The 19,200-nt window shown below is 44.6% G+C and overlaps 1 protein-coding gene across 3 annotated transcripts in view; it reads right to left on the bottom strand.

The window, feature by feature from the left end:
* CNTN3 (contactin 3) overlaps positions 1 to 17,831 on the bottom strand; it is a 105,545-nt gene extending 87,714 nt beyond the window's left edge. Inside the window, exon 1 of one of the 3 annotated variants that reach the window (XM_064723747.1) lies at positions 17,721 to 17,831. Coding sequence is in view for 1 of the 3 variants with exons in the window: in XM_064723746.1 (XP_064579816.1) it covers positions 15,800 to 15,823 (24 nt within the window). In the remaining 2 variants the exon portion in view is untranslated. Of the gene's footprint in view, positions 1 to 15,799; positions 15,842 to 17,513; positions 17,541 to 17,720 lie in introns of those variants that run through there. The other 2 variants (XM_064723748.1, XM_064723746.1) reach the window with 2 other exon arrangements.
* Between the last annotated feature and the right edge of the window lie 1,369 nt (positions 17,832 to 19,200).

Raw genomic sequence — 19,200 nt, 5'->3', positions numbered from 1 at the left:
AGCTATTAAATTAAAGCAGAATGATATTGCCCTTTTCTGCATTACTTAGTGAGACATCCACACACTGAACTGCTATGGAAATCTGCTTTATCTCATCTGCACACACTTTGTGTTAAACATCAAACTCACTCCCAAAACTCCAACCAAAACATTCATTCAGTGCCAAAATTGTACTTCCCAAACACACAGGAGAGAAGGATGTTAAACACCAAATAGTTGCAGGAAGTTCTTTACCTGTGGTAACCCAGAATTTTGCATTTTTAGCACAAAGAAAAGTTTGAGATTCTGTACAAGTGTTAATAAAATTGAAAAGTAGATAATCATATTCACCACTCAGTGCCAAAAGCCAGCTTCAGCTGCTACTTTAAATATCTCCATTTATTACTCAGTAATTCAGTAATTACTAAATGCCTTCCCAACCAGTGACAGCACCAACTTGTGCATTTAAACCCGCGCTGATGAACACAAAAATGTAAAAACTGCAATGCACCCTTGATGACATGACCAGTGCTCTGCCCATTAATTCTTCCTTTCTTGGAATAACAATATTTTAAACTAATAATCAGAGACTAAAAGTCTTTTTTTTTTTTCCCAGAAGAGTGACCTGTCAAAAATCAAGTATTTCCTGTTATTTTCAGGCCCCTGTTGTTGTAATTTTTGTGCTTGAGGCTTTTCCCCTGTGACCTACCAATTCCAGACCCCTTTTGATAACATTCACGGGTCAACACCTCCAACCAGGCATCCCAAGGCAGGTACTTCCAGAGGTCAGGAATTCTGTGAACCCACATGACAGCATGTCACAAATCGCTTCAAAATAATGCAGGGCTGGAGAATTATGATAAATAAATCAGATCTGTTGGAATTTAAAAAAAAAATCAAATATGAAGTCGGGTGAACTCTGGCTTGTGCAGCTGCAGCGGGGGGAAAGGGTGAGACGTGATTTTTATTTCCATAAGAGGAATTACTCCCATGTGTGCATTTGTGTTCCAAACTCTGCAGGGCTGCCAGCAGCACAGGGAGCCTCAGGGTGGAGGAGAATTCAATGATGGGTCAATTCTTAGTGCTTGAAAAGAAGGGTGACCATTGGCATCAGAATGCTTGGACGGGACCTTGGAGATCACATTTTCACATCCTGCCACGGCAGGGACACCTCCCACTGTCCCAGGTTGATCCAAGTCCCATCCAGTCTGGCCTTGGGCACTGCCAGGGATCCAGGGGCAGCCACAGCTGCTCTGGGCACCTGTGCCAGGGCCTCAGAACCCTCACAGGGAAGGATTTATTCCCAATATCCCATCTAAACCCACTCCCTGCCAGTGTGAAGCCATTCCCTGTGTGCTGTCCCTCCATCCCCTGTCAATTGTCTCTCTCCAGGTTTCCTGCAGGGCCACCCTGAGGTCACCCAAAGCTTCTCCTGTGCAGGTGAGCAATGCCAGCTGTGCCAGCCTTTCCTGCCAGCAGAGCTGCTCCATCCCTGGCATCATCCTGGAGCCTCCTCTGGGCTCTCTGAGCTCTGCAGGTGGGGTCTCACCTGGGCACAGGGCAGGATCCCCCCTTTCCTGCTGGCACCAGCCCAGGGTCCTTTCATTCCTCATTCCCGAGTCTGGAGCCTTGACCAGCACACTCAGAGCAGTCCCTGGTGAGGCACAAAAATCAGCATTTCTGTGCAAGCACCTTCCTGCCATCCCCCACAAATCACAGCTTCAAAAGCCTCTTTCATCCTGCACTGCTGCCCCAATAAAAACTCCTCACTTTCCCCTGCATACGTAATTCCACTTTGATATTCCTTGGCCAGAACAAAGTTGCTCTGTGCCTCTCTCTGGTGTCCAGCTGGAATTAACACCCACATCCCACATGGATCCCCTGCAGGAATGCTGATCCATGCTGGCTGCCCTGGCTCCAAGGGTCACCTGCAGCAATTTGTCAACAGTTCCCTCCTCATCAAAAATTTACAGGCTGCTGAATTCCCAATGATGCTACAGCAAATGGTAAAACCACCTTCCTCAAATATGTTTTTTAACAGAATGTGCTGTTCTCCCTCATCTCTCTACTCAAAATCACAGGGTAGGACAAGATCCTACACCTGAGCAAATCCCAGAAGTGAAATTCAAGCAGATCCTGAACTGAGGCATCCAGGGAGCAAAGTGACAACAGGCCAGCAAGCAATTGAATAAACAGAGCAAAAAATCTGACACAAACATGAAGCCTGTCCTCAACTCCCTCCCAACAAAAAAGACTGAAAACAAATTAAAAATAAAACAACAAAAACCAACCATAGACAGCCCATTAAATGCCACAAAACAGCGACACAGACACTCCACCTAAAAAGTGCTGACAATATTATTCTGCAACTTAAAAGAATGTAAAATTCAACACAAAGATACTCTCAACACCCAAATGTACCAAAACTGACATCAGGGCAGTGTTTAACTTCTCCTAAGAGGTTACTCTGATTTTCAGAGCCCTATTGTTGCTCTTAGTGCCACAAATCCTCATCAAAATGAGCACTCAGCCTGCCTGGTCCCTCTCACGACAGGAGAGGCTCAAAGTCCATCCGGGCAGGCAGGACCAGAATTTCCAACCCACTGAACTCCCCTCACCCTGACAACTTAAATGCAACACATGAGGAAACAATTCTGTGCTGAATACCTCTAGAGCTGACAAATTAAACAGTCAGACACTTTGGGATTGAAAAAATCCAGAGACTTTTTAGGGCAAACAGTAAAATGTGTAGCTACCCACACATCCACACATACATATTTACAGAGAGATATAGGTATATATAAATGTATCAGTTTAATAATGTGTACTAAAGAGAGAATGGCAGAAAAATCTCTTCCTTCTCACCCTCTCTTTCCTCCTCCCAAGTCCCATTAATGCTCAAGTGCCAACAAGAAAATTTATTCCATTTAAATGGCATTTCTGTCCTATGGCTATCCCAATACAGGAAGAGATTCCCCCCCATACATCACCACATAAACACCAACCCACCCCTAAAACATGACCTGTGCACTGCATTAGCCAGGAATTTTCCAGGAAATGCAGGACAGTCACTTCTTTTTCCCAAGAGAAATTAAAAAGAATTCCTAAGAGATGCTGAAGATGAGAACCTGCACCTCTCCCACCCAAATGCCCCCATGGAATTGGGGCTTCCCACAAAACCCTGGCTGCAGCTTGGCTTTTAAATGGAAAATGCCGATTTTAAACTCTTAAATAATGAATTTTAATGCAGACTTTTCTGGCCAATTTACTCAGAGCAAGACAGGACAGCTTTTCCCACTGCCCTGCAGATGATGCCTGATGGCTGGGTTGGTTTTATTTGGGGTTTTTAACATTGGGAACTCCAATCCATCAAAAACTCAAACAAATAAATGTATTCCATGACACAAAGGCAGATGATTGTCCTCTAAATTGATCCTACACATGGTGTGAATTTGATGTTTTATTATTATTACACATTTGTTTCTTCCTGACCAACATCAGTGAAATTCCCCTGACCAAAGCTGATATAAAATTGATGCTCCAGCACCACATTTGTTTACAGCCCAAGATGCAACAGGTAAGGAGATGTTCTGTCTCTGTTCAATCACAAAAGAACAATTAATTCCCAAAAAGTAATAAAGCAAGAGAGGAAAATGGGATAGATGCTTTGAGCAGGGAAGCAAACAAGAAGAATAAGGGGGAAAAAAAGTGAAATTTACATTTCACATACAGCTTTGCCAGTTTCTTCTTATTCTTTTCAAATATATATACACAGAGAGAGTGGGAATGGAGGAGCTTGATAGAAACATTCACCAATTTCAGCAAGGAACTGAGCTTTGGGAGATATGGCCACAGGTGCCCCTAATCTATCCTGTCTGTGATTATCTCCCTCCGAGTCACATGCAGGAAAATAATCCCCTGCAGCACAGAGCACTGATGTGAAAGGAGAGAAAAGCTCCAAGTCACAGCTGAATGCTTAGAGCTGAACCCATTCCTGCACTTTTTTTTCCCCCCTTCTACTTCTTATTTGAGACCAAGGCAGCTTAATCTGCATTGATGTCTATGAAGTTTCACTTGAAAAGTTCTTCAGTCTGAGAGAGTTTCCTCTCTCTTATGAACAGGAATAAAACGCTCAAATATTTTTGTGAAAAAGTTTCTTTTCTTTTTCACAAAGGAAACTATGAGACATTGCCTGAGAACTTGAATACTGCATTTCAGCCAAATTTCAAACCAGTAGCACAGATATTAATCAAAAAGTGAGACTGTAAGAGAAGAAACACCCAACCAGGAGGCCGAACAAAACCCACAGGAGACCATGAGAACCCCAATAGAGGTTCAGGGGATGAGTGTGGCTGATTTGTGTCCTCTCACATAGGAGAACAAGCGAATCAAACCATTTTATGGTTATTTTTAATAACACAGAATATGTTTTTTTCAGTATTATTTCCATTTTAACAAACACTTTGCCACCTCCTCCCACTCCTCACTTTCTCTGTGTTTTGCTGTCCACATCTCTGCTCCCCTTCATTAATCCACTTCATTCCAGCATTAGTTTTGATACACATTTGCTTCATTAACTCATTGCTGGAGGAGTCCAGCGCCCGGAGATGGAAAGGGAATTTCATCTCAGTTTTGTACAATCTAGATATTACAGTTATTGTTATTTGGGGATCTTTGTTCCTTGTGTCTTCAGGAAAATGAGTCTCAGCATAAGACCATAATTTGGAAAAAGCAGAAATCAGAGGTTAAATTCCAGTAAGTTTTCTTCCACTGACACTAAGAGATGAATGTTACAGCCCATCCCAAGATTAATGCATGCAAATGTGGCTGATCCACCAAAAGCAGCAAAGAAAACCTAAAGCTTTTTTAGCCAAACAACTCTGGAACACCTCTTTTATCTTTCCCATGTAATGAGGCCTCACTTTCAGGGAGGAAAAAAAAAAAACCAAGCAAGTATTTAAATTACTTAACAAGATCTCTTTAAATATCAGTACAAGGTTAGATGTGATAAAGACTCCACTGGCTTTGCTGGGCAAGTTTGACAGCTTTGGTTTAGAAAAAAACCACCAAAAACCCAAACAAAACTGGAAGGAGCAGAGCGCTACACTGAGATAACGCTGAGTGGTGATGAACCTAGGAGTATCTAAAGAGCTGAAAAAATCAATTTCTTGACTTAGGAGCTAAATTCAAATTAGGAAATCTCTGTCTGACAAAGGTCTGAAACACATGGAAGGAAAAGAAGATGGAGAGAGAGGTTAATTGGTTTGTAAAGTATTCAAAGTACCAAGATACAAAATGCCCTGGCATTCTGCCCTGGCAGGAAAACAAATCTCCACAAGGGTGATGCAGAGAGAGCCCATGCAGGGGGATGGAGAAACAAGCACAAATTTAAATTCTGAGGTTCAGAAGCTTTATTCCATAATGCTGATGTTAATATTGTTGTGAGGTTCATTATGGCACCAAAGCGAGTTTGAGGTACAACTCCAGGAAAGTCACACTGGGAGCTTTACTAACCCAAAAGCTCCACTTCCCAAATACCACTTTCCTTCAGAGAGTAACAATTCCTTTGCACCATGTCCAACAGGAAAGCAGCAGCAAGCCCCAGGCCTGAGGAGATGCTGTTTTTCTTTCAGATCTCCAAGGTTCACTTCATGTCTTAATGCACTTGGCGTTGCTCTCGCCATTAATCGTGTCGTGCAGACCAAGAGAAAGTGCTTTTCCAGAAATGACCTCAAACTAAATTCATAATTCTTTAAAAACCAATAAACCCACTGAACCAGAGAGCTCAGCCCTTCTGCGCTGGGCTCCAGGCACACAAAGCTGCTTTATTCCCTTTAGCAAGATCCACTAGCACCTTGATTTAAAGCACAGACTGGAAACTGTTTATGTGGTTTAACAGCAGTCCTGTGCTTTGAGCCAGCAAAGGAAGAAGAGGCCAGAAGACACCAGAGGTCCTTTAAAACAGAGACTAGAGATGTGCTACATAAATTCAACCCACCAATAAATCTGTATTTTTCTGTGCCAAAGCACAGTCCTACCTAATACTTCTTCCCAAACCTCTCAGATCCAGGGGCAGCAGAATCCCTGAATTCTTTCCAGATGTTCCCAGAGAACTCCAGATTTTCTGCATTTCATTTTTCTGGAGTTACCACCATCAGGAGGAAAGATTCTCTCTAAAGAATGGATATTTGTGTGTGTCATGTTCTCATCTTCCTCACAGGGAGGAGCGATTCCAAGCTGAATATGGAATTTGAGGAGTCACATCCTTCTCACATGGCCTGAAAGAGGCTGCAGCTGCTGAAATACTTGGGACACCTCTGCATCCTTCACTGTACAGGAGAGAAGGTGAAAATCAGAGCCTTGAGGAACACATTGTGCCTGGCTTGAAGTGCTGCCATTAACACAAGAACAAAGTATAAACTCATCAACGAAAAAACCCTGCACAAGAGTACTTGAAGCTGTGCCTGCAATGCATGTTTTTAACTCATAAAAAAGAATTTTAATTCTACAAAGGCTTTTGGAGCCTTTGGCTTTTTTCTTTTTTTTTTGACTAAGCAGACCATTAAATTCACCTGACCACAATGAATCAGAGAAGCAGGATTTTTCAAAGCCTAATATTAAAGGAGACTTTCAAGACTTCTTTCACTTTCCTGTAATACTAATTGGATCTCCATATATTGGACTTCATGGAGAGGAAGAACACAACCACAGTGTTTTGCCAATTGATGATAAAGCCTTGCTGGGATTTTGTTTCTAGAAGTACCAACCCCTTTTAATCAGGAAAAGTCTCAGGTACATAAAACAAAGGGCTGGATTTTTTAGAAATCCTCCACATAATGCAAAGAGAACTCGTGGAATTTATCAGAATAATTCATACCTCAGAAGGGTTGGCAAGGAACCCTCCATATGTATGTAGGTATATATATATGTATATATGTATATGTGTATACATATATATTTATATATATGTATATATATATATATATGTATATATATATAAATAATGTATATATTAGTATATATAATAATATATATAAAATAAATAAAAAAATTTATCTATAATATAAATAACAAATAAAAAGAGTGCCCAGAGAATCTGTGGCTGCCCCTGCATCCCTGGAGTGCCCAAGGCAAAGAGAACTCGTGGAATTTATCAGAATAATTCATACCTCAGAAGGGTTGGCAAGGAACCCTCCATATATATATATATATGTATGTAGGTATATATATATATAAATAAATAATGTATATATTAGTATATATAATAATATATATAAAATAAATAAAAAATTATATCTATAATATAAATAACAAATAAAAAGAGTGCCCAGAGAATCTGTGGCTGCCCCTGCATCCCTGGAGTGCCCAAGACCAAGAGAACTCGTGGAATTCATCAGAATAATTCATACCTCAGAAGGGTTGGCAAGGAACCCTCCATATGTATGTAGGTATATATATATGTATATATGTATATATGTATATATGTATATATAATGTATATATTAGTATATATAATAATATATATAAAATAAATAAAAAATTATATCTATAATATAAATAACAAATAAAAAGAGTGCCCAGAGAATCTGTGGCTGCCCCTGCATCCCTGGAGTGCCCAAGGCCAAGAGAACTCGTGGAATTCATAAGAATAATTCATACCTCAGAAGGGTTGGCAAGGAACCCTCCATATATATATGTATGTAGGTATATATATATATATATATAAATAAATAATGTGTATATTAGTATATATATATATATATATATATATATATATATATATATATATATAAAATAAATAAAAAATTATATCTATAATATAAATAACAAATAAAAAGAGTGCCCAGAGAATCTGTGGCTGCCCCTGCATCCCTGGAGTGCCCAAGGCCAGGTTGGACACTGGGGTTTGGAGCAGCCTGGGACAGTGGGAGGTGCCCCATGGATGGGAGTGGAATGACCTTTAAGTTCCCTTCCAACCCAAACCATTCTGGGATTCTCTGTAAATTCATTGTGAGTTAAACTTTACAAAAGGAAAGAGCAAATGTGTTTTCCATCAGTGCAACATTAACATTTATTTTGTGACAGTAAGAAAACCACATCAGCTCTCTGCTGCCATCCCTGCCTGTTTCTCAACCCCTCTGCACAGGTGCCATTTAACCAGTTCAAATCACTTTGCACAGGAATAAATCAATCTGAGAATGGAATGTCCATTACCATCTTTAATTGGGCTTATTGGACAAGCTGCTGAGCCTTCTGGAAAAGAAAAATGTGGATCTTTACCAATCTAGAATTAAAAGAAATTTGCATTAGAATTGCAGGCACTTCACTGTCTGCAGTGCTTATTCTGGGGAATAATGCATCTCAAATTTTCCTGAAAATACAGAGAACTGCTGATTCCTCTCTCCCTGCTGCAGGCAGCCAAGGCTGGGAGAAGATTGCCCTTGTAACAATATTGTAAAGGGGCATCAGGAGAGGAGACTTTTTTCTTCTGCTTCTTTTGCTAGGTTGACTGCAGGAAAAAAAAAAAAATATGTCCAGGGTGTTGTTGCATACTCCAAATAAAAATTCCAAGCCTGGTTCTCTTAAAAAAGTCACTCTGGACTATTTTCTGCTGGACAGAGGACATCCTTGGACACCAGAAGTAAGCATGTCTGTCTCATTAGGGATTTATTAGTTTAAGACATAATTTTTCAGGTTGGAAACACCTGCTGTGACAATAATGTCCAAGGTTCCCAAAAAGGCAGCAGGTACCAGGTGAGGAATTAAAGGGATTCAATGACCCAGATCAGAACTGATGCCTATTCTGCATGAAGTAATCAAGAGCCCATCTCAGAGGGAGAACAGACTGGACAAAACTCCAGATTTAATCCCAAAGCACAGCACAGTTTTCTGTCAGTTTCACACATTTCACTGTTGTGTTTCCATTCTGTACCCACAGCCACACAAAGGTCTGGGAGCTTTTTGTTCTTGCAGGAGGAGATAACTGAGCAGGTTATCAAAATCTGCAGCATCAGGATGCTCAGATGCTGGGGGAAGAGAGGACTGAGCTAAAACAGCTCCACAGGAGAAGCACGAGGTGCTGGAGCTTTGCAACTTCCTAAAGCTGCTTAGCTCCACATAAGGAGCTTATGCAACTTTCTTAACTCTGGAGAGCATCCAGAAGTGATGGCAAACAGTGCTCAGGTTAAGCCACACTTGGGACAGACCCCTCAGGAGCCATCCTGCCCTCTGACCAAGGAAAGAAACAAAAACCCAAGTACCTCCCCAAGAAAAACCTGTCCAGGAAGAGTCAGGTATGGTTTAGTAGAGGAGATGAGTTCCATGTTTATTTTCCTTGATGTCTCCCTTGCATGACTTGGGGAATGGCACAGAAGCTCCAAACCAGCTTCTGAGCCAGAGATTATTTCACATTTCTAACTGGAGGATTGCAGATTTTTACACCTGACTATGAAGAAGCTGCTTTGTGGTGCTACTTTTGAAAGCAGAAGAGCTTTGGAAAGGAGTTTAAACTCTGCAGCCATTCCAGTCACCAAACACAACTACTGAGGGCTGTTCAGACCCTTCATTTTGAAATAAACCTGGAAATAAACCTGGAAACAAACCTACCAACCCACAATGGGCATCATCAAGGGTATTTATGGGACAGGAGAGGGACAAGGTCAAAGCCCTCAGGACTTAGAGCAGGCTTGACGAAGTTCCATCCCAGCTGGGAACTGAATGAATAACAAACAGGAGAGAGATGCTCCTGTTGAAGAAAGCCTGAAAAAAGATGGGAAAAGTTCTTTTTTTCAGCTCAGTGCCTTCTGGAGAGGCACCAAGTGCCACCACCAGCATGTCCAGGGATGTCACACACCAGGTGAGGGCTCAGCACCAGGGGCTGGCACCACTCTCCTCTCCAGGGGCTCCCAGGCTGTGCTTTGGAAAAGGATGGGCAATTTCCTCAAGGTCCAGCTTATTTCAGCTGTTTTGTAAGAGGACACATCTGCAGGGTAACTTTCCAGTCTCCAAGTGCACTGGGTGAAAGACTGGAGCTTTCTAATCTCGGGATTTCAGTGTGTGAACCACAGCTCTGTGGCAGGAAAGAACCTGCTGCAGAAAAAAGTGCCAAGTAAAATCCACAATCTCTTATTGCAGGAGCAGAGGGCATGAAACTTGACTTATCCTTCATTTAACAGTGGCAGAAGAACAGCACTGTTAGATGTTAACACCCTCTTCTGTTTGCATTTTAAGCTTATTGAGGAAAAGAGATGCTCAAGGAGACAATAAACCACAGCTTTTAAAGCATTAGAAACACTGCTCTTCACCAGGGCCACGGCAATTTTTATTTTCTTCAGCAATACAATAGCAAAAATAGTCAATGTGAGATTCAAAATCAAATAGCTACAAAAATTATAGTGAGAAATTGAAAAACTGCAAGATCTATAACCAGATTAAGCTCCACAACCAAAAGGAAAACTACCAGGTGTATGCAACCCCTCCAAGAACTGCATTTGATTCTACAAACACTTTGCCAGTTCTCTGTAAGGCTTCACTGCTTTTTACACTATAATCTCAACAGGATTTTTAGACCAGGAAAGATGTGACCATCAATGAGAGGAATGGGGCTGTGTGAGAATACAGCCCCTCAAAAATGGGGGGAAGAGGAAAATAACTCTGGTTTACATTAATTTAGCTCCTTCTAGGAGGAAAGTTCACTCCTGCTTAGTCAAGAGGAGAACAGAAGTCAATGCCCAAGAATGGGAAAGGGTTACACATGAGCAGCTGCTGCCCCTCATCTCTTCTAGAAGGATAAAAACCCATTTCAGTGCATTTCCCCTGCAGGCAGGCAGGGATGGCACAGAGCTCCTGGGGGCTGTCAGTGCAGCCCTGGGCTAACACAGGTCCTGCTAATTCAACTCCAACACAAAACTCAAGTTTTCAACATTAATTCAGCCAGCCAACTTCTACCTTTTTTAACAGGAAGACATTAGGGCAGGTAAATCAAGGTAATCTTCCTTCTCTTAGGATCAATGACGAGATCTTGAGTCTAAAACAACAAAACCTTTTCTGTGGGGCGGAAAGCTCAGTGTGCAAACAGGTGCTTTTCACACCCCACTGACACACACACAAACATAACAGCTCTGCAGCATCAATAAATCTTTATCCAGAGGAGGTGCACACTGCTAAAAACATGCTCTTAAATGCTCAAATGATGCTCTTGAAGGACTGCAAACCACAGAAACCTGGGGTCTTCTGATCCTAACAGCAGCTGTGTCAGGGTAGATGCTAATGGTTCTTCATCCTCTTTCTTTAGAGAATTTGTTTTTAAATTGTGAAAAACAGTAATTTATTATTTAATTGCCCTGCTTGAGCACACAAACTTCAGAGGTAAAGAGGTGCTGGTGGTCAGGCAGTGACCTGGCAGAGATGTTCCCAATTACACCCTGCTTTATAAACTACCCTGGCAGAGCAAACATGCATATACAGCCTTTTCTTTTTATTGTCATTTACAAGCTGCACCAACCCACTGGGCTGAGATGTTAAATTACCCAGGGTGCTGCAGAGAGCTCTCCTCCCACTCTGCTTTGCCCACACAACAACCTGCACCCCACTCACAGCAGCAGGCACCAAAAATTTCATATTAAACAAAGAAAAAGTCATCACAGGAACGCTGATATTTTAGTCAGGAGCTTTTGATGTGAGAACTGCACCACCCAGGGCCACACCAAGGGCTAATACCTGCTCCAGCATCTCTCAAAAATCAAGTATCTCCCCTACTCTGGCAAAACCAGACCCTGTTTTCATAGCTTTAAAATCCAACTCTCCTCAAGCAGCAGGACAGATGGACAGGTGGAACAGACACATCCAGGTGACTGCACTGAGCTTTAAGAATGCAGGATAAATCAAAATATTCTGCAATATCCAAGGGAATAAACAGTAGTTTCTACAGCTAAATTTGCTGGTTTCTCCCTGTAAAACACTCCACAGTAATATGTCATTAGAACAGTGTTTTTCATCTTGCACATTTCACCAGGAATGCTAAGAGATGCCAACTCCAACAAATGGAATGTCTTCAAATGCAGAGATGCGTGATCCTTCTGCAAATGAACTATGAAAATCTGTATGCTTGCAAGCTAAACAGAATTTATCATTTACTGATCCACCCTGGATTGGATTAGACAGGAATTGCTCCTTATGTAGTCAAGTACTGCAGTTCACTGGAAATTACTGTCCTGACCTCAGCACAAGCAAAAGGGATGCTGGACATGCTTCACATTAAGCCAGACTGTGGAAAACCAGTTGATTTTCCCCACTAGTTTACTCCAATGAGAGGTTTACAGCTACAAACAGCTGTAATTTATTATATTTTACATTTCACAAAAGGCCTGAACATGTTGAGCAGTAATACTCTTCAGAATTGTCAAGGCCTATTGAAGTGAAATATGCTTCCCACATCAGGAGCATGGCACTGTGATTTCAGCAGGGCTAGAAAAGCAGTAGGATTTTTTTTAATTTTTTTCAAACAGGAATAGTGAGAGGAGAGTTTTTAGAATAGTTAATACCAGGGTAGCTCATTACCACTTGTAATGTTGGTGGAAAAGGAATCTGGATTTAACTGTAATGTTTCAACAGGGCTCAAACCACTTTTTCAAAGCTAAAATTCAAGATTTCTCACTTCTCTGTTAAAATTAACTGTACAAGTGGGTTTTTCCTCAACCACGGATCTCAAAACCAAGGGAACAGGATAGAAATAGATCTATAGGAATGGTAGGAGAACTGCCCTTACCTGGTGCCTCTCACAGTGCTGTGTCCACCACCCCTCAGACAGAGCAGCTCTGGACTCCAGAGCTTCCTTTATGCACCACACAAGGGGCTTACTAGGGTTAAAAACTGCTTTATTTAGTTTCCTTCATTTAAACCCAGCGTAGAGGGACTAATCTGGAAGAGCTGAACCAGTTTAGCCATTCTGGACTCATTCTGCTGGGCTCAGGAATGCAGAGAGAGCTGCTCACACACCTGGAAATGCAGAATATCAGGGGGCACAAGGGTCCCCAGGGTCTCAGGCAGGTTGGTGGCACTGTATTTCAGTAGATACTTCAGTAGATATTTCAGTAGATATTTCAATAGTCAGATTTCCCTTGCACAGAGATTTTTTCCAGCTCCTTCCGGCTCACACCTCCTTGCCATCACAGGCAGTGCTTCCCCCTCACGCTGCAGCTCAGAAATGCATTATTTGTATTTGCCAGCACCCAAGAACTGGCTGACAAAAAAAGAAAATACAGACAAGTCTGGTTATCCCTGCTTTGCTCCTCTCACCCCTCACTCCCAAGCCTTTTGCAGCCCACAGCTCATTTTCTGGGAGCCCCCAGCTCTGCAGTCCAGATTTTAAGCGTTTCATGATTCAGTCAAACACAGATAAAGTTCCTCCTGTGCGCAAGCAGGATTAAGAAAACACAGAAATACATGTCCAGGTTTCAAATCCTGGCTGTTCCCATTAAATGGGTTTCTCCAGAAGAGAATGAGCTGCAGGTGGGATTGTCCAGGGCTGAGCACAACTTCAGCAGCTCCCACTGCTGCCTCCCCCAGCTGGAAGTGCAACACCTCTGACAGCTAATTAATTATTCTTGACATTAATTAATAGATTAATTTTTCAAGAGAAAAATGCCTGGATGTTATAATTTGGGAAAAAAATTTCTTCATTAGCTGTGCCAAAGGAAAGTATTACTTATTTTGAATAATATTATTATACTTGACAACACTTAAAAAGTGAAATTTTAGGGGTATAAAACTGACTGCTGTTTAAAAATAAAACCAATGCTGTAAACACTATGACCTGCATTTCAACTGACCAAATTTCAACACGCAGAATTTAACTTCACACTGATAAAATGCCACCTAACTCCATTATTTCACCAGCCGCCCACCACCTTCACTCAATCAAGACTGAGAATCCGTAAGATTTCTGAACTCCTGCCACTTCCCCTCACTCTGTATTAAGTCTTTTCTTTGTATTAGCACACTAAAAAAAAAATAAATCAATATAAATAAATTTCAGTTGACTGCAGTCAAAGCCCAAAGGTTTTTCCCCCCTTCCCACTCTTGTTACCCCAGCAGTGCTCTCCTGGGCACACTTCTGTTTCAAAGGCCATCAGCTCTGATCTGCTTTTCATCTGTCTCAGTGGACCCAGAACTGTGTGGCTTTTTGAGCTCTGAATCAGGAAAGTGCTTCTCAGCTTATGCAAACCTGCAGCCTTCACCTAATCCTTTCCTGGTCAAGGCACATTACAAGGTATCACTGGTAATTATTTAATTTTTTCCTGCAATTCATTTTCCTGCATCACATCCTACAAAACGTGGACCATCAAATCTCCAGTGCAAAGTTCGGGCTACAATTCTAAACGGCTTCACTAAATCAAAGCTGGAGATGTTGGCACAGGAGGGAACTACAGCTCTTCCAATTTCATTTTCCTGCATTCCAGTTGTTTTTCAATGGGCTAATCATTGACTGAACTATCCTGCTTTGGCTGAGAGAGGGAAACTTCAGCAGCAGAGCTGCAAAACCAACCAAAAATACCTGAAACAAGAATGGCTGTCACTGCAGATATATTTTAAGGACAGCAGCAACAGAGCACCAAGGCAAGTCCATTTCCAGAGCCAGTTCCTGTGGCACATTCAGTTCTGAAGAACCAAAACATTAAATTCTTAAGCTTCTCCAAACAGAAGTTAATTTCAGAGTATCCTGCCATTTAACCCATCCTGACATCACCCCTGCACAACAGGAGCTTAAGCCAGGCTTGCATCACACAGGTCCCTTGAAAAAGTCATTTTTCATCGCTTGTATCTCCAGTAATGTTTAACTTCCATGCGTGCATGCATCCCAGGGGGCTCTAATCCACTGTTCCCTGGTTTCCCAACATGAACTGGGAGCTTATGGATCTGACAGCACAAGACAGACCTAGCTGCAAGCTGAGCACCAAGAAGGATAAAAAATTACTTTATACATGAACAAACTTCCCATTTTCCTTGATTTTTAATAAACCAAGACCAGGCTTATAATTCCTTCTCAAGTCACTCAAAGTCAGGAGGGATGCTCACCTCCAGCCCCATCACTCCTCATCACTGACCCCTTCCCTGTCCCTGCAGGTTTGCTGGCTCCTCAGAGACTCCTCACACCACTGTGAATACACAAAAAAATCTCATTTGCAAACTGCAGTTAATCTGTGTCTTCTGGTATCAAAGAAAATCCTGATGATCACTTCCATACATATAAAAACCACTGGCTTATGTCATTTGTAAGACTCAGCCTCTTCCAGGAAGAACAGTAAAAAAAGATTGAATCTATTTGCAGAAACCTCCCGTTGCTGTATCACAACAACATTAAGATGTTCTTGTGGTATTGCAATGGGAAAATTCCCACAAGAACATAAACATAAACAACATCAAAGACAGCAAAGCTAGCTCAGAAAAAAAACAAACAACCAAAACCACCGCCCATGCACAAGTGGTTGGAAGCATTTGTGGGTGGAAACTTCAGAAGCATTATAGAAAAGTGACAAGAAAATATGGCACTGCTCCTTAGCTACGGTGACGTGATCTTCAGGAATTTAAAGAACAGGTCGTTTAGGTAGGTCCCTATTTCACATCCAGCTCAAGGGTTTGCAGGGTGGGTGGGTGCATGCTCGGATTTCTGGACAAGACCCCAACTTAGGTGACCAACACTGGAGCTGAGTGAGTGACAGAGGCACAGGAGTCACCGCCAGAGCTTGTCACAAATCCCCAAAATCTCCCAAATTCCTTAACACAGAAAAACCAAGCTGCAGATCAGCTAGACAGCCCCTACCTGTTCTATCCATTGAGGTGACATCCACAAAACCCACTCTGGAAAAACCCCACAGCAGCTGGCAGATCCTGTGCTCCCAGCAGCACCTCCCACTGCTTTATTCCAGAAAACAGAACTCCTTCCATCCATCCCCTGCTGGGCAAGGCAGTGAGAGGCAGAAGCAGAGGGAGCAGGGATCTTTGGGAGGGTACTCTGGAAAAACCCACAGGCACTGGCAGCTCGCAGATCCTGCGCTGCACCTCCCACTGCTTTATTCCAGAACACAGCCCAGTTTCCAGCAGTGCTTCCATCCATCCCCTGCTGGGCAAGAGGGTAAGAGGCAGAAGCGGCAGGAGCAGGGATCTTTGGGAGCCCTGAAGAGCCAGCGTGGCAGGACAGAGCTCACAGCACCTTTCACTGCAGCCCAGCACCAAGTCGGCAGTGCTTTGGCAGGAGTTAAGCACCTTCACCAATCATTCCCCTCAAATGCTTTCACAAATACATTTGCCAGATTACTGTGGGAAGTCTCTTGCATGATAAACAACTTTCTGGAACAATTCCACATGGGTAGTAACACACTTTCAGTGCTTACAAGTTCAGTATTTCCAGTCCTGATTTTAGTATTTCCTTCATAATTTCCCACGTACATTTCAAAAATACATCACTGAACAAGCCTGGCATGCAGCTTAAGCTAAGAGTTCAAGTTTCTCTTGCAAAATACAGCAGTCAATACTTTGGAGAGTTTCTTGTTCTTCATAAGGTCTTGGTTTTGATTTTGGCACTCAATAGAAATACTGACATTCTTCCCCCCGTGTAAAACACAACAAAAATCAGTATTGATTCAGTGCGTGTGTCAGTAGCACCAATAAGGCAAACCTAACTAACCAGTTCCCACCCAAGGCTATCCCTGGATCACTCCCCATCAGGAACGGGCTGATCTCCCTCCGACGCATCCAACAAAATGGTGCTTGGATTTGGGTTAACCACAGCAGGCACCACGCTGGACTGCCAACAAGGTGACACCCCACGGTGCTGGGGACACCAGCAGCTCGCACCCAGCCAGGTATGAGCCACGGAGTTGCAAGGGAAGGCAGATGAGCGGCCAGAGAAGGAGCAGCAGAGCCGGGAGCGCTGCAGGGGCTGCGCGGGGAGCGGAGGCAGCGGCTGTGCCGAGCCGCGGCTCAAACTTGGGGCCGGCTCGCTCTGCTCTGCCCGGCTGACAGCAAAGTTCCGCCCTGGCCACGACACGGACAAACGCGAACGGCCGCGGGGGACGTGCAGAAAGAGCGAAATTCTCATTCGAGAGGGAAAGGGAAGCGCTTTTCAACAAGCGTTCACTGGCGCGGTGCGGGGGCTGTTTCAGACCAGCACCGCCACCAGAGCTGGGGGCGAGCTCCCGTGGGCGCCTTCTCGCAAATCGAGACAATTAGCACTTAATTAAAAGCAAATTTGCTCCAGAGCCTCTCAGATTTAGAACTTGAGCAACTCCACACTCAGAACAATTTTACAGCGGAAAAAGCCCAAACCCCGTGCAAACGCTCAGACCGCCGGCAGCCGCACGCTCCAGCGCCGCCGGACCCGGAGCGCATCCCCAGCCCCGGGGGAGCCACAGGCGCCTGACGGAGCCCCGACCCCGGGACAGACGGACTGGGGGGGACAGCAGCTCCCTGCAGGTGGGCGAGGAGCCTCGCAAACGCCACCAGCCAGGATCAGCCAGGCGGGCAGCAGCACGTACCGAGCGCCCGTGCCTGGCGCTGCATCCCCCGAGCCCGGAGCGGTGTCTGTGTCCCCGGTGCCGCTGCATCCCTGATCCCGGCAGGGACGCGCCCGGAGCGGTGGCCGTGTCCCCGGTGCCGCTGCCCCGCTCCATCCCCCCCGAGGGATGCGGGGGGCTCTGCGCTCCCCTCACCGCTGCCCAACTTTGTTCCCCGAAGTTGCCCACCTGCAGCCGAGCCGCTCCGGCCCCGCAGCGCTGTCCTTCCCCGCGGAGCCAGCGCCGTAATCCTGCGGCTCCCGCGGCTCCCGGCGCCTCTTCTGGAGCGGCGCTGGCCGCGCTCCCGGCGGCGGGGCGGGCCCGGCGCGATCTCCCGCCCACCGCCCCTCACGGCTCCTCAACTCACCGCCCCGGGGCCGTACGGCACAGCCCGGCCCAGCCCGGCACAGCCCAGCACAGCACAGCCCCTCCGGACACAGCCGGGCCCGTCGGCGCCGGGGATGCTCCGCTGGCGGCGGCCGCGGTTCCCCCGGGAGCCCCGCCGGACCCACCCGCTCAGGGAGGATGCGCTGCCGGGGAAAGTTGAGGCGTTCTGGCTTCAATGAAAACTGCATCTCGTTTCTGGGCTGGAAGCCCAGGGAAAGAGTCAGGTTCACGTAGGTCGCTGTGCAGGAGCCGGATGGAGGTTTTATTGGATCTGGCTCGGGCTGATCGCAGCATTAGAGATGTGCGGTGTAATTAAGGCTGAGCAGAATTCCTTTAAGTTCCTTTTTTAAATTTCCTTAGCAGGTAGTATTAAAATTTCCCGAAACCTGCATTATCTTTCAGCATCCCAAAGCACAGTGAAGTGTGTGTTATAATAAAGTGTACATTAGCTCCCTGTGCCTCAGTTGAAGTCAAATTTTACCAGAGATGACTTCGTCTTCAGAGCCATAGTGCAGTGTTGATGTAAGAGAGTCAATCATAGTGCCACAGAATGTTTTGGGTGGAAAGGGACATTAAAGGCCCTCCAGTGCCACCCCTGCCATGGCAGGGACACCTCCCACTGTCCCAGGCTGCTCCAGCCCCAGTGTCCAGCCTGGCCTTGGGCACTGCCAGGGATCCAGGGGCAGCCACAGCTGCTCTGGGCACCTGGGCCAGGGCCTGCCCTGACACAAGGAACAATTCCTGCCCAATATCCCATCTAAACCCACTCTCTGTCAGTGGGAAGCCAATCCTTGTACTCTGTCACTCCATCCCTTGTAAATACTCTCCATCTTTCTTTCAGGCCCTGCAGGGCCACCCTGAGCTCAGCCAAAGCTTCTCCTGTGCAGGTGAGCAATGCCAGCTGTGCCAGCCTTTCCTCCCAGCAGAGCTGCTCCATCCCTGGCATCATCCTGGAGCCTCCTCTGGGCTCTGCAGCAGCTCCAGCTCCTCCCTGTGCTGGGATCTCCCAAAAGGGAGAAAGGATTTAATGGCTGTCATTTTGTGCACAGAAGAATTCTGGACAGGGTGGTGATGCTCTGCTGTCATGGCATAAGGAGGATGTGAGGAAAACAATTTGCTTCTTCAGCAAGTAAGATTTAAGTCACTGCCACCTCTGTTTCCCTTCCTGTCCAGTTGTGTCATGAATTATTGAAATGTGCTGGCTGAGAAACAATGACATCTCCTCTGGGGAAAGTAGAGACTTGACACAGCATCTGTTGACCCAGACTTGGTGCAGGGAGCC

Source organism: Zonotrichia leucophrys, chromosome 12, assembly GCF_028769735.1.
Source record: "Zonotrichia leucophrys gambelii isolate GWCS_2022_RI chromosome 12, RI_Zleu_2.0, whole genome shotgun sequence".
Taxonomy (NCBI): Eukaryota; Metazoa; Chordata; class Aves; order Passeriformes; family Passerellidae; genus Zonotrichia; species Zonotrichia leucophrys.
The sequence above is the reverse complement of the archived record's forward strand: the minus strand, read 5'-3'. Positions and strand labels throughout refer to the sequence as shown.